At 33.0% G+C, this 16,059-nt stretch overlaps 2 protein-coding genes and 1 long non-coding RNA gene across 3 annotated transcripts; 2 read left to right on the top strand and 1 right to left on the bottom strand.

Annotated features, from left to right (window-relative positions):
• Positions 1 to 537: 537 nt before the first annotated feature.
• On the top strand, positions 538 to 1,488 carry LOC121224443 (uncharacterized). Its single transcript, XR_005922015.1, has 2 exons — positions 538 to 988; positions 1,270 to 1,488. It is a non-coding gene; the product is annotated as an uncharacterized lncRNA (long non-coding RNA).
• A 4,466-nt stretch (positions 1,489 to 5,954) lies between these two features.
• Positions 5,955 to 11,240, top strand: LOC107941462 (mitogen-activated protein kinase 9-like). Its single transcript, NM_001327451.1, is given in 11 exon segments — positions 5,955 to 6,306; positions 7,287 to 7,695; positions 7,773 to 7,900; positions 8,045 to 8,104; positions 8,876 to 9,025; positions 9,158 to 9,313; positions 9,615 to 9,752; positions 9,835 to 9,908; positions 10,546 to 10,647; positions 10,808 to 11,015; positions 11,122 to 11,240. Coding segments are annotated over 11 exon segments (1,779 nt in total). The 5' UTR covers positions 5,955 to 6,027; the 3' UTR covers positions 11,197 to 11,240.
• A 971-nt stretch (positions 11,241 to 12,211) lies between these two features.
• Positions 12,212 to 16,059, bottom strand: LOC107941460 (pentatricopeptide repeat-containing protein At4g02750). The gene is made up of 3 exons (XM_016875025.2): positions 14,429 to 16,059; positions 12,710 to 14,060; positions 12,212 to 12,625 (listed from the first exon to the last, which is right to left on the bottom strand). Exons 1-2 carry the CDS (start codon positions 15,929 to 15,931, stop codon positions 13,254 to 13,256), a joined length of 2,310 nt encoding a protein of 769 aa, XP_016730514.1. The 5' UTR covers positions 15,932 to 16,059; the 3' UTR covers positions 12,212 to 12,625; positions 12,710 to 13,253.

Here is a 16,059-nt window from a genome sequence, read left to right as displayed (position 1 = left end):
GAATTAATAAAAAATGATTTTAATGTTTTGACAAAATCAAAATGTATTTGAAAAATATGTTAAAAATGTAAATGCGATATGAAACAAATATTTTAATTTAAATCATGTGTATACATAAGTATGATATATAAACAATTTTAGCAAATATGTATATGGATATGAGAGAAAAAAAAACGTATAAACTATATTAATATATTTTAAAAAAATGTATAAGTATAATGTATTAGTAAATATAAAAACATGGAAAATATTTATAATAGCCTTGAAAGGAATGCAAATATATATGTACACGTTATAAAAATGTATAAACATATGAATTATAAAACATGAAAATATAAATATCATAAAAATATGAATGTATATAAAATATATATAAACTATAAAAATAAAATGATATGATAATAAAATATACGCGTACTACATATATGCATTTAAAACATTTAGAATATACATATATATTAACATATATATATGCGCACATATATACGTACAATAATAATATAGTAATAATTATACTAATAAACAACATAAACAATATAATAAATAAATAAATAACTAAAAAAACAAATTAAAGATTAAGTTAAGAAAACAAACAGAATTTGAGAGCTGAATTTGAAAATCAAAACAAGAAAGGGAGTAATTTGAAATACGCGTAACAGGGGAAGGGCCGAAGGAGAAAATTACCCAAAAATACTGCACAGCACTGAGCTAAAATAAAACAGATTCGATATTTCATGGAAAATTTTGAAAACAAAAAAAAAATGGTTTTGAAATGATAGGATAAAATGGAAGGATTAAAAACATAAATAACCCATAAATAGAATCTCATTTCATTTGCAGCCAATAAAACCCATTTCAAACCCCTAAAAGAAAACTCCTCTGCCATTCAAAATCGCGCCGCAGCAGTTCTCCTCCGCCGTTCCAGTCCCCTCCCATGTCCGACCAGATGACGACGAAATGAGGACGCTCTCCGACGAATCTCGCAACGGTAAGCCCTCCTTTTCCTCTCCCTTTTGTTTTTGTTTTAAGAAATAAAAAGAGAAACAAAATCCAATAGAAACAGTAAAAAAAACAAAAGAAAAAAAAGAACTAAAATCTGTCACCTTAAAAAATTTGTTCTGTCTTGTATTTTTTTTTTCCAGTTTTTCCAATACAAAAATTTGCTAACCCCTATTACAGATTCGATTTGACTTTAAATAGCCAAAATAACGAAAAGAAAAACCCCCCGAAAACTTCTTTTCCACCCTTTACAGTTCGTGGTTGTTGCAGGTACAAGCGTGTGGCGTGCGCGGAGTGTTGAACGTGGGACGGTGTGGAGGCTGCCGAACGTGGGGCATGTGGCGCTGCTAATTGTTGCTAGAGTTTCTGCTGTTTTAGGCCAATTGGGCCCTGTAATTGGGTTTAGCTTGGCCCAAGTTTTATTGGGTTTGGGCCCAGGCATATTTGGGCTTGTACACTTATCATTACTAATTTAAATTTTATAAATTATAAAGGGTCTAAATGAAAATTTTTTTATTTTAGGGGAGACAGGGCTCTTACCAGCCCCCTTGGATCTGCCCCTTCCTCCTCCTCTTTCTCTTCTATAGTTTAATTTCTTTCATGAAATGACTTTGAATGTTAAGAATTTACAAACTAAAATTCAAACAGTTTTATTCTCTAATCTTTGACACTGATTATCATATCAATTTGGATCTAAGTTATTTTCTTCTACTCATTAATGGGTACCGATCCACCGTACTAATCGTATAATCGTCGTTTGAAGCTCACTAGTCGAACTTTAAATGACTTAAAATAAAAATTTTCGAATAATTTGATGAATTAAATTATATTTTTTAATAATTTTAGTGGCTATTTATAACTTTTTAAAGTTAAATGAGTAAAAAGAAAACGTACCAATAGTTTAATGACTTTGAATATAGTTTAGTCTAAATAAATAGAAATAAGTTGGTAATTCAATTGTTTTCTATTGTCATAAAAAGTTTTAAGTTTCTAAATATAATGTGGTAATTTTACAAATGAAACTTAACAGGTAAAAATTGAATTTAAAAATTAAAATCTAGAAAAAAAAAATAGAGAATTAAATTATAGGTTAACTAAATTCTAAACATTAGAAGAGAATGGTAAGGGCAAAGGCCAAACAGAGCCCAAACCCTCCTATAATGGGAAATCATGCTTTTGACCCATGAAAATATGTAAATTTTTAAGTTAATAAATAATAAAATTATAATCTAACCTTTCACAAATAATAAAATTTTGATTTAATAATTCTAAAAATCATGAAGATATATATTAACATTTAATACAATAGTGAAATTGCTTAGCTCTCATAAAACAATATAATTTAATATTGTCCTCCCATCAAAAAAATGGCTTCGCTCATAAGGAAAAATGCAAATATTTTAAGCATATTTTAACCTATTTTGTTTCTGTGCAAAAATAGTATGTTTTCAGTCATTTACGAACTAATTTAATCTCCATTTGATTCGCGATACAAACATAATAAATAAAAATACACTCATAATAATATTTATATTTTCATTTAAAAGAAATAAAATATACTATCTAGTTAGGTAATGTCCATGCACAAGGGCAGCGTAGAGGCTTAACTTCCTAAAATATAAAATTTCACATTTAAAATTTTAAATTGTAAAAAATTTAATTTTATAAAAATAAAATTATACTTTCACCTTAAAAAAAATAAATTTTGATTTAATCATTTAAAAATTATAAAATATAAATTATTAAAATTGTAAAATTATATTTTATATGAATTTATTTTTTTAACTTGCTCTATGCACGCGCATTCATTTCAAATTTTATTGGAAATTTAATTTGTAAGAAAAACAAAAACAAAATTTCCATGCAAATTAAAATGATTACTTTATTTTTTTTTTAAATTCCAAACCAACGTCCATGTGATTTTGCATGCAAAAACGATTGATGTAATACCGCACCAAATGTTTTTTTCATACAATACCATAAAAGGAAATTCCTCAATTATCCATCCCCTCTGATTAAATTTTGTCACTCGTATATTTATATCATATCATAATTTATTTATTCTATATTAAATTTTATTTCAAAATTGAATACATCATTACATATTATTTTAATTATATTTTATGTGGAATTTAAAATAATTAAATTTATCTTTATTACTAATCATAACAATGATAGATGATGATTATTATTTAAGTGTGTGAGTGTGGATGGGATTTCACTTTCGGACATTATGATGGAAACGTGCACTCAAGCCCTACCCGATGGCCACAAATTGCAACCACATATTTGCTGACACTTGCAACTCGTTTTCGCTTACTTTTACTTTACATTTTCGGCTTAGCTCATTTGTTTTTGTTACTATTAAAAAAAAAGATAGATTTTAGATTTGGCACTATTCTATCTTTTATATGGATGTCGTAAAAATCGAATCGGTGGATAGAAGCGAAGCTAAAATTTATTTTTATATATTTATAATTTTAAATAATTAAATTAAAATTTTATTATTTTATAGAAGTAAAGTGTAATTTGATTATTTATTTATAATTTTATAAAATATAAATGAGTCAATTTGATTTTTATTTATTTTGGGGACCTTGACCTTTGCTAGCGCCCTTCGTGTCACCCTAGTCGGTTAACTAGTTAAATTATTAATTTTTAATTTAGTTGATTTGATAATCGATCTAATAATAAATTATTAAATTATTAAAAGTTAATAAATATTAAAAAAATTATAACTCGGTTCAACCATTGTATTTTGACTTGGATTTCAATTTTTATCAATTTTGAGTGGTTCGTTCAGAGACTAATTTAATCTTTTTGTCTTGACTGATATACCGTTCGGTTCTTTGTCCAAACCAATCTAGTTCAAACATCTTAGCTTTATATGATAGATAAATAATAATTTTTTTTATATATATTCTAATTTAGTCCTTTTTAATTTTTGTATTTTTCAAATTTTATATTGATCCAAACGGAAATAATTAAATTCATTAGGTCAAATTTTACTATTAACCATATACTATGTTAAGTTTATATTTAATTTTTATACTCTAATTTGATCGTTTTTATTTTTTATACTTTTTTTAAAAATTTAAAATTACAATTGCTATTTAAATGATTAAATTAAATTTATTAACTAAAATAAAACGTGACTTTCTATGAGTATTATATGAATCAGGTTAATAACTTTACAAATATAATTTAATTTTTTTTTAAAATAAATAAATTAAAAATATTTAAACTAATATACAAAAATTACATTCCAGCTCATCCATAGATAATAACAAAAATTGGTGAGTAGATGTTGATGTGAAAATAAAAGGCCAATCATACAAATAAACACATGATTAATTTATTATGGAGATGAATGTGAAACTGGCAATTAGCTGTGACCGTGTAGGCCACCGATATATATCAGATAATCAGAAGCCTACGTGTCGCCTATGTTAGGCCAACTATTTCGAACCAAGCAACTATGCTTCATTCTAGAGAAGTTAATTTATTATTTTATAATCTACTAACAAAATCATTAAAATGACACCAAATTTAAAAAATAAAAAATAAAATTATTTTCATTGAGCCTTAGTTGGGTTGCATCGACACTCCTATTAGTATAAAAAATGTGAATTTGAGCGTGTTGAAGCGCGATAATTAATTTGAGCCTTAAAATGTTAAATTTGTCATTTAATTTCTTAAACTTTTATAAAATTACATATTGATATAATGATAAAGTTACACTTTAACTTTCAAAAAAATTATGATTCATCTTTAGCTCTTTAAAACAATTTTTTAACTTCGTCCCTAAAAAAATCTATTTTACATGGAGAAATGCGTAATAAAACAAAGGATCCTTAACTAAATTTACTACTAATTTTAAAATTTTATAATAATGAATATATATATAATGAATTAAGTTGTCGAACTTTTCTGACATCGAAATATTTTCAATGAATTGAATAATGTTGAATATATTTGGATATTGGATACCGTGGGAGATGCTCGAAGTGAGTCATCAACCATTTTAATTTAATTTAAATCTCTTATAAATCAAATTTAAGGTCAATATTTGTTCCAAATGCTCAATAAATGATCTCCCTTATATTGTACTCGAAAATTTTCATTACTGGACGACACTCCATTAGAAGCTTCATAATTAATGATACGTCTTCTTTGCATTATTGTTGTTTTGCCATATAATAGGTGAAATATATGAGTCTCGGGTATTTATTGTTAAATTTAAGCGAATATAAATGTCGACACAATAATAACTTTGGGCCGGGCGGCCCGCCCGAAATATGGGAGGGTTTGGGTAAAAATATAGGCCCGAAATATGGGCTTGGGCAAAAAAACGAGGCCCGTTTAAAAAATGGGTCGGGCTCGGGCTCAATTTTTTTTGCCCGAGCCTAGCCCGGCCCGAATATAATAAATATATATTTTTTATTTTTTTAATTTTAATTTTAAAATACTTTTAAAATATTTTTATTTTTAAAATATTTTTTTGTGTTTATTAAAAATCAGGCCGGGCCGGGCTTGGGCTTATTTTTTTCTCGGGCCGGGTCTGGACAAAATTTTAGGCCCATATTTCGGGCCGGGCCCGGGCCTAAGAGGCGGGTCAAAATTTTTCCGGGCCAAACCTGGCCCGGCCCGGCCCATGGACAGGTCTACTGCAAGTGGTGCGAATAGAGAATGTCACGTTTTAACAACCAAATGATTTAAATGAAAATTTTGAAATAATTTAAAAACTATTTTGTAACTTTTTAAAGTTGAACAGTTAATATGTAAATTTACTAATGTTTAAATTAATAAAATAATATATTAAATACAAATTGTCAACATTAATATAATTTTCAAAGTTAAAAGTATAAATTAATATAAAAGAAATGGAATAATTTAATTTAATTTTGGGGGGGGGGGGTGGAGAGATGGGGGATAAATAGAAGGGGGAAGAGAAAGCCGAAAGGAGAAAAAATAGGAAACGGGAAATGTTGATATTGGTTGGCTGTGAATCCAAGTAAAAAAGAGTATATGGGGGGTGGAAGTGGACGTCTCGTGGACGGTGTTCGTCGCTGGTTTCAACGTCGCCATTTGATTCCTTCTTCTTCGAATCAACAAAATAATAACATTATCATCGATCATCATGATACTTCTTCTTCATCCTCTACTACTCTAACCCTCACTCAAAAACAATCACAAGAATCAACAGCTGATATTGTCGTTCAGGATTTTGATTTTTCTTCCTTGAGGCTTGTTAAAGTTCCTAAGCGTCATTACTTTCCTGTTTCTTCCATGGATTCTCACAAAAAGGTACTTTTACTTATTTTTTTCAGATCTCAACTGCTTTCTTTGCAACCGTTATTTTTAAACGATTCAAAATTTCGAACTGCGATCGTTGTTTTTTTAATGTAAAACTGAAAAATTAGGAAGACATTTTTCATTTAAGGAGCTAAATCGTGGATTTGCGTGGTTTATAATGCTAAGCGGACCGAATTTGTCTGCTTAGAACCTTATTTAAAAAATTCAAAAAAGATGATGTAAAATGAATGCTGTGATTTTCTTGTATAAGATGAGTGAAAATTTTAGATGATTATCCTGCTTGCTAATTTAGTACTGAAAGATTGCAAACGTCGTTGCTTATTTATTTAAAAATTATTACTAATTGATGGATTTTGTTCTTTAAAAAAAAAAAATCAAATTTCCTCTCGTACAATGATCCGTTATTCATTTATTCTCTATTTATTTTTTGCTATAGTATCACTGTAGAAATATATTCAATCACTCGCATATGTTGGAATTTGAAGCTAAACAGCGTTCTCCGTACGCAGTTTATTGTTTCGCACTCTATTTATTATTTCAAAGCTGCTATAATTCCCTTAATAATTTTCGGCTGGTCAGCATAGCCAGCTGTGGTGTCTAGGTTGTCAACATCGTAGTCAAAGCTGAATTTTGTTTCAAGTGGAAAAGGGGCAATGTCCCTTTTAATACTGTATATATGCTTATAAATACAGTTGCTGTCATTTTGGAAGCCTAATAGAAATTGTTATTCGAGGCTTCGTCTGTAATCCTGAAGTTTCTACTGACCATGTTTAGGTGGTAGATTTGTTTTTCATCTTAGCTAGCCTGAAACTTAAGCATCACTCCTTTTTGTTTTTACAGTAGTTCCAATGATAAAAAAATATTAGTAAAAAGATATATATTTTCAATACATGCATCTCCTGTCACCTTTTGGCTTTTTTCCTCGTCACCGAATGTGAGTTTTGATGTTTCTAAACAATGGTTCCATACAGGGTGCACTTGAAAAGGAATTTTTTACAGAGTATGGAGAGGCAAGTCGATATCAAGTTCAGGAGGTCATTGGAAAGGGAAGTTATGGGGTTGTTGCTTCTGCAATTGACACCCACACTGGTAAAAAGGTTGCAATAAAAAAGATTAATGAGGTCTTTGAGCATGTCTCTGATGCGACACGAATTTTGAGAGAAATCAAGCTGCTACGGTTGCTTCGTCATCCAGATGTTGTACAAATAAAACATATTATGCTCCCTCCATCGCGACGAGAATTTAGAGATATTTATGTAGTTTTTGAGTTGATGGAATCTGATCTTCACCAAGTAATTAGAGCCAATGATGACTTAACTCCTGAGCACCATCAATTTTTTTTATATCAGCTTCTTCGTGGTCTGAAGTATATACACGCAGGTATACTCTTCTCAGCATGCTTCCTACCTCCACCCCATGGATTTATTATTGATTTATTATTTTATTATTTTTGGCAGCAAATGTATTCCATCGAGATTTAAAACCCAAGAACATCCTTGCTAATGCTGATTGTAAGTTGAAGATATGTGATTTTGGGCTTGCACGAGTATCGTTTAATGATGCCCCATCAGCAATTTTTTGGACTGTATGTTGTTCTGTCATGAAATCTTGAAGCTTCTGCATTTATGATTCCTTAGTATTTATCAAATGGTTTAAATTTTGCTTTAAATTTTACAGAGGGTAAGCCTCTAAAATGCATTGCTAAATTGAACTTGTTTAATCCGTTAAGGACTATGTAGCAACTCGTTGGTATCGAGCTCCTGAACTCTGTGGATCTTTTTTCTCCAAAGTAAGTTCTGATGATCTTCAATAGACTAGGTATTTTGTTTCTATTTTGTGTTTCAGGTTGCCGGCTCCAATTGTAGACAAAGATGTTTCTGTTTTGATTACCTAGTCATTAAATGTGGATTTTCTTTTTCTTGAAATGTTTTTACCCCTCTGTTCTCCCCCTTTCTAATCTCCTTTTTGTTTGAACTTCGAATTAAAGAAAGTGAAAACCACATTAGGGTGTTTCCTTCTACTTTCTGATGGATAAGGCATTTCCTTTAACATCCTTTGTGCATATGCATACCTAGTCACTGTGTAAATTGATATTAGCTCTTGAGTAAAGTTTTTAGAAATTAGTTTTAGGCTAAAATTAAAACCTCCTGAACTTTATCACTTCACCTAGATAAGCCCCTATGCTTTTATTGCACTCAAATAAGCAATGCAATTGAGTATATTAGCACCTAGCCTAGGAGCGAAAGATACAGAACGTTTGTGTCCTTTACTTCCAGTTTCACCAGTATTCATGGATCCTGTTTTATTCAATGTCTGTAATCATGAATATTTACGTACTTCTGTTGTTCTTAGTGCACGTATCAATTGTCTTCATCAGTTGTTCCCTTTTTTATTTTTGTGTGTGAGAGAGTCTTGGTGAGGAAGGGGCTAATCACTACTTATATTATCTTTTGAACATGAGTTCTGGAATTTCATTTTGCCTTTTGATGTATAGTATTCAGAATTAACCATGTTTTATTGGGGCTATAACTGGAATTTCTGAGTCTTTGTCCTTTTGTAGTACACTCCTGCAATTGATATATGGAGCATAGGATGCATATTTGCTGAGATGCTTATAGGAAAACCACTATTTCCTGGAAAAAATGTGGTGCACCAATTGGATCTCATGACCGATATGCTTGGCACACCTTCTGCTGAATCCATATCAAAGGTTGGTTATTTTATTTTTTGTATATTAAGTTGTATTTTGCATTTGACACTCATTTCTAGCTTTGTAATAGTCTTTGAGATTCCGGAGATTAAATACTAACTCGTCAATACTTAATTTATCATGACCTGGCAGATTCGGAATGAAAAGGCAAGGAGGTACCTTAGTAGCATGCGTAGAAAGCAACCAGTTCCTTTCTCACATAAGTTCCCTAATGTGGATCCTCTTGCGCTTCGCTTACTTGAGCGCCTTCTTGCATTTGATCCAAAAGATCGCCCCACAGCTGAAGAAGTAAGATTGCTATCTGAGAGTGTTTTTCCCAAAAGCATGAAAAAGGGAAAGGAAGTACGCTCACAAGAGATAACCCTGAAATTGAGATATATATATTCAGAAGGCATTAAAAGTATAAATCATATAAAATTTAAATCTATGAAGGGATGATCTTGAATGGAACTTCTTTGATTTGAATAAGCAAAGATATGATATTTCCTCTCACTGCTGACACCATATCAAGTATAAATGATGAATGAGCAAGTTAGATATTGAATTACAAGCTTCTGATATCCTTAATGCTTATGCACTATGCTTTCAGGCATTAGCTGATCCGTATTTTTATGGTTTGGCAAATGTGGATCGTGAACCAACCACCCAACCTATTTCAAAACTAGAATTTGAGTTTGAGAGAAGGAAACTAGCAAAAGATGATGTCAGAGAGCTGATTTATCGAGAGGTAATCCTCATTTGTTGCTTTGGTATTTATGTGGCTTTTATTTATCATGTAGCTTAATCAACTTCTTGCTTGGAGTGAACAGATATTAGAGTATCATCCGACGATGCTGCAAGAGTATCTTCGGGGTGGGGAGCAAACCAGCTTCTTGTATCCAAGGTCAGAAAACACTTGCTACTTGATCTGTGAAGGAATTTTTATAGTTATACAAGCATAAACGACAATATATTTATGAAGGAAGTTTGTAGTGTCACAGGAAATCTAAGGGAAAAGTTAGTATTTGCCAATAGTTTGAAAACCTAGTTAGCGTACAGCCAGCCAGTAGTTAAAATAGTCTTCTTTTTTAAAATGTAAAATTAATAATTAATAGAAAATAATGAAAATATTGAAAAATGATAAAAACCAGTTTAATTTAATCTGGTTCAATGCTTCAGCTTTTGTTGCTGATCAGGTTGCTTTGACACTCTTGTCTAAATGCTAACCAAACACAAAATACGTGACCCATGAGCACTCTCCTCGGTCTCATGAGGTGTCCCCATTTTCAACCTTATATACCTTACGACTCGTTCGAACTCTTTCTTTTGTTGCTCAATATGATGTCTAGGATTGTTGTTTTACAATTTTAAAAAAAAAGAATCTTAGAAAGTAATATCTTTTGGATGGCTATCAAATTCCTATTGAAGTTTTGCTCTAATGAAGTGAAATGGAAGGGTAATGTAAAAGATCTAGAAAGTCTAGTTGAAAACATTTGCTGCTAGCATCACAATTGACATCTTTTTCTTTTTCAATTCGATAGTGGTGTTGATCGGTTCAAGCGACAATTTGCACATCTGGAGGAACATTATGGTAAAGGCGAAAGAAGTACTCCACTTCAAAGACAGCATGCTTCTTTGCCTCGGTATGCTTCATAAAATTTCAAGAATCATATTAGTTTTTTTTTCACCATAAAACCCAGGGGATACTATTGTACTATAGGTTGGGTGGAAAATACCTCTGTTTTGTCTAGTTCATTTGTCATATTTCAATTAGCTTGATCAACCGTGTTATCTTTTTCTCAGTGAACGAGTTCCTGCTCCCAAGGAAGAGAAAGTTGCTGAAAATAATGATACGGTTTCAAAGTCTCGGTTCTCAGATGGTTCAGAAAACACAGATGCAGAAGGGGAAAATGGCCTTAGCAAACCCAACTCTAGTGCTCGTAGCCTATTGAAGAGTGCTAGCATTAGCGCCTCTAAGTGTGTTGTTGTGAAAGAGAAAAATGAATCAATGGTAGACGATTTTACTAAGACTTCATTGTGAAAACTTTTCTTTTATGGAACGAAGTGAATATTACGTGTACATCTTGTTTATGACGTATTCATTTCTGCTGCTGCAGGAGCAAACTATTGCTGAAGCTGACGATGAGATAGTCGATGTCTTGTCTCAGAAGGTTGCAGCTATCAATGCGTGATTGAAACTTGGAATTTGCTTTTCAAGTATTTAGTTGCCTCGGTCGGTACGTTAGCCATCCCCCCCCCTTGATTGTTGGGAAGAGGGGGATTCATAGTGATTTGTGCCAAAGTTTTTTCCTTTTTTCCCCAGTTTACATGAACAGAAGCTTACGGTAGGACTATAATAGCGGGTATGATCGAGAAAGCTCCAGCTTTCATACATTTGAGAAAAACAAGAGTTGTATTTATCCTATATAATGAACTTTAGAATGGCATGCATTGGTAGGGAGTAAGAACACTATAAAAGAAAAACAGTAACATTATATATACTACTATGTCATGGTTTCTATTCTAGGCCGAGATTTTTAGACTCTCATATAAGACTCGGCAGTCAGGGATGTGATTTTTGTGAAGAAATAGAGTCGATTTCTTATGTCTAGTTGTTTCTGCATTAATACAATGGATTATCTCTTTATTTTCCGAAGCAGGAGGTTTTGACTAGAATTGTTCACAGGTCGAGCACGAATTGGAGTTTCGTAATTGAAATCACCTTGGGTTTGAGTTATTATTCAATCATTTTTTTTAGTTTAGATTTATTATAAAAATATAAATATTATAGAAATATATAACTTTTAATATTTTTAAATAGCAAAACAAGCTTTTTTGTACTGTCTATGGACATCTCTAGTTTTATGCTTCTGCGTGGGTCTGATCTTTTTACCTTGTTGGAATCTTATGGGCTGTTTTTGGAAAAGTATGCTGTGGTGGTTGACAAGAGATCCATAAATTATTCTTTTTTCTTTTTGTTATCAATATTAAGAGGGAAAGATAGAGTTTGAATCTGTGTTATCAAATCTCTTTAATTTTTGGTCCAAACTACAAACCTATTATTAAGGCAAAAGTGTATTGTATTAAAATAAAATAATTGATTTGGAGGCATTATAAAGTAATGGCTTAATCAGCCTCCAATAAATTTCACTTTATTCAGAAGATAAAATAGGAGGAAGACAAAACAAAGTGTTAAGAATGCCAAAATGATCGAAAGGTTTGTTGATTACTCTTCCCAAAGTATATGTATGGTAAAAGATATGTAGTGCGTTTATTTACATATTCAGAGACATTTTCTTTTTTGATGCAAGATTAATGCACTTCTTTAGAGCTCTCAGTGTGACATTCTTCCCTATCTAATTGTGTTGCTCATCACGAGCCTTTAAATTATATTAAAGGAAATAGACAAGCATTTACCACAGAACCTGTTTAATCTATCATGAATAATCTTTTGCTTACTCTAATCCATGCTTGTTGACTGACCCGATCAGTTTGCATTTGTTTATTATTATATCTTCCCCTTGCTAGACTTGCCATTGCTTCTTCACACAACTCCAACATATAAGATCGAGAAACATAGACAGATAATGTCTGATTGCAACCTGCATGGTGAAGGCCTGCCTGTTACAAGAAATTACGGTTCAAGGTTTAGAGACGCTGACAATCAAGCCATGGCTTGTATCACAAAATAAAAAATCAAAATACCTGTGAAAAGTTTCTTTGTGCAGCAAAAAAGCAAAGGATAACCATTCAATGCAACCATTTTCTCTCCATTCCGTTGTAAATTGGTTCCCAAGTTAATTTAGATTTAAAGCAAGTTAGAAGTTGATGTCTGCTCCTCGTTGTCCCATATACCAAGTACATTAGAGAGGCATTTCCCCAATGTATACACAGATCAAATGCATTACTTCATAGTACCATGGCAAAGGAAAGCCTCACCCCCACCTCCCCATATTCTAGAAGTTCAATTTATTTCGCATTATTGATCATGGACCAGCTTTAGTCCAAAGAATCAACCATAAAATTCAACAAAATGTAATAATTATCTTAAAGTTACTACACTTGTAGGATGAAGGCTTCAAGGAAGTAGGCTCTTTCCACATGCAGCACACTGTTTACCTTAGCCTTTTGCTAACTCGGAAGCATCTAATAAGATTCCGAAAATGTATATCTAAAAAAATTAAGGATTAAAGGCATGCAAATCTATCAATCCTTTGCCATTCCACTTTAAACAGCTTCTGATACATTCTTACCAGTAATCCCCACAAGAACATGAACCTTCCCTGAAATGGTGAAAGCGGTTAGAATCCCTTAAGATAATCAACCGGCCAACAATTTTTGATATGTATTTGATGGCATTGTGACAGTCTTCGCAAACACGCAAGTTTTTCATCACACGAATTGGTCTACCAGCAGGAATAGATAGAATACCATAAGCCACAGCCAATTTTTCACTGTGATACTTGAGCATGTGTTCCTTCTCTTCCTCATCTACATCATGTAATATCAATTTTATAGAGGACACATAGCCCTCACGCTTCATTTTAAGATCTAATTCTTCTAAATAAGCATAGATTTTATCCCTATCTGGGTGGCATGAGTCTCCAACTGAAAATGTATGGATCTTGTTCTGGACCTCAAGCCAACTACACCCCGGTACTTTCTTCACGCCAGTATCCCTCATTTTCAATCTCATCTTACTAACATCAGCCCATCTACCAGAAGCTGCATATAAATTTGAGAGAAGAACATACATTCCTGCATTCTCAGGTTCCATTTCGAAAATCAACTCGGCAGCCATTTCAGCTAATTTGGTATTGCCATGAATTCTGCTTGCACCAAGTAAAGCACCCCATGTTGCTGCATCTGGTTCAAAGGGCATGTTTCTGATCAACTTCTGGGCCTCGTCCAATCGACCAGCTCGGCCAAGAAGATCAACCATGCAAGTATAGTGTCGTGAATTTGCTGTTATACCATAATCTTGGTTCATCGAGTAGAAATATTCCATGCCCCTATCCACTAAGCCAGCATGACTACAAGCTGACAGGACTCCGACCTGAAACAATAAACTACACAAGTAAAAAACTATGAACTACGTGACATAGAAGAAAATGTTCCACATTTAAAGAGTTTTCTCGATTGCCTCTCCTAGACGAAGGTTGCCATTGAAAATCAAAACAGTATTGCATCAGATGAAAACATTCCTTCCATTTCTGAGAAGATAAGCCGTATTAACTCTCATCTCAGCTAAACCTCAAGTTAATCACTAGGGTAGGATATGTGATTTTTTTTTTTAAATGCTATTTTTGGGGCATGGTTGACACCATATCTTGAGTGTGGAATATGTTTAAGGAAATGAATTAATAACATGTGGCCAGAGTATTTCTAATAGCAGGTTAAATTTTAAAGTTAATTAATAATTACCATAGTGGTATCATTTGGTTTGACACCAGCTGCCTTCATTGACTCGAAAATCTTTAGGGCCTCTTTACCAAATCCATGTCTTGCATAACCAGCAATCATTGTATTCCACGAGACAATGTCCTTCTCCATTATCTCTTCAAATGCACTACAAGCTTCTTCTATGCCTCCACACTTGCAGTACATTAAAAGCAGGGCATTTCCAACAAAGGACCCACTTTCATATCCTGCCTTAACCAGCCGCCCGTGCAACTGCATCCCCAATTCTAAAGCAGCAATATGCGCACATGTGCTCAAGGCACATGCAAATGATGACCTATTCAACCTTTCTCCATCTCGTTTCATGTCGACGAAAAGGCGTAAAGCCTCTTCACTATAACCACTTTGAGCATACCCAGCAATCATTGCTGCCCAAGAAACAGGATCATGTCGAGGCATTCGATCAAAAAAGTCCCTAGCATGAGCTATCTCACCACTCTGAGCATACCCCGTGATCATTGTATTCCAAGTAGTGATATCTCGAAATGGCATTTTGTCAAACAATTTCCTAGCCATGTCCATTCTCTTACATTGTACATACCCTGCAATCATTGCATTCCATGAAACAGCATTCTTTTGTGGCATTTGTTCAAAAGTTTCCCTAGCTTCATCAACCAGTCCATTCTGCACAAAACCAGACACCATCGCTGTCCATGTAAATACATCTCGAACCGGAGACTCATTAAACAATCTCCTAGCTTCTTCAATCTCACCATTTTGTGCATAACCAGTAATGATAGTATTCCAAGAGATTTTATCTCTGAAAGGAATTCTATCAAAAACCCTTCTAGCATCAACCAACATCTTCTTTTTCACAAAACCACCCATCAAACAATTCCAAGAAACCAAATCCCAACCCAATTTCGATTCAAACAACCTACAAGCTTCTTCCATCCTCCCATTCTGTACATAAGTTGCAAGCAGAGCATTCCACGATATCGAATTCTTACAAGGCATTCTATCAAAAATTTTCCTTGCCTCATCAATGCAACCATTCTGTGCATACCCAGACAACATCGCATTCCACGAAACAACATCCCTTTCAGGCATTTCCTCAAATAATTCCCTCGCAGCAGCAACGTTATTGTTCCTTACACACCCACTAATCATAACATTCCAAGAAACCAAGTCTCTTTCAGGCATTTCATCGAACAAGTTCCTCGCGAGATCAAACCGACCGTTCATCAAGTACCCAGATATCATTGCATTGTAAGAAACGGAGCTCCGGCGTGGCATCAAGTTAAAGAAATGAAGAGCTGAGTCCAGCTGGGAATTGCGCATGTAGTAAGATATGACCATGTTCCATTGCTTTATGTCGGAGTCACCAACTGGTCGGGGTTTGTCATTATGTCTTCTCTGAGTTAATGTCTTCTTCGATGGATATGAATTTGGGTTCGTTCGTAGTTCTTTGATGGAATGTAACTGCCTCCAACGGTATCTCCCGCGCATGGCTTTCAGTTTCAGCATCAAAATGCAAAAGTTTGGAGCAGTGTTTTCGGGGGGCGGGCAATATATGGAAATTTAAAGGAGGTTGAGTACAGTAACAAATAATATATGTTCCAATGATAATAATCAAAACAAAATAAGGGAAAATT

Source organism: Gossypium hirsutum, chromosome D12, assembly GCF_007990345.1.
Source record: "Gossypium hirsutum isolate 1008001.06 chromosome D12, Gossypium_hirsutum_v2.1, whole genome shotgun sequence".
Taxonomy (NCBI): Eukaryota; Viridiplantae; Streptophyta; class Magnoliopsida; order Malvales; family Malvaceae; genus Gossypium; species Gossypium hirsutum.
Note: the sequence above shows the minus strand (reverse complement) of the source record. Positions and strands in the feature narration are given on the sequence as shown.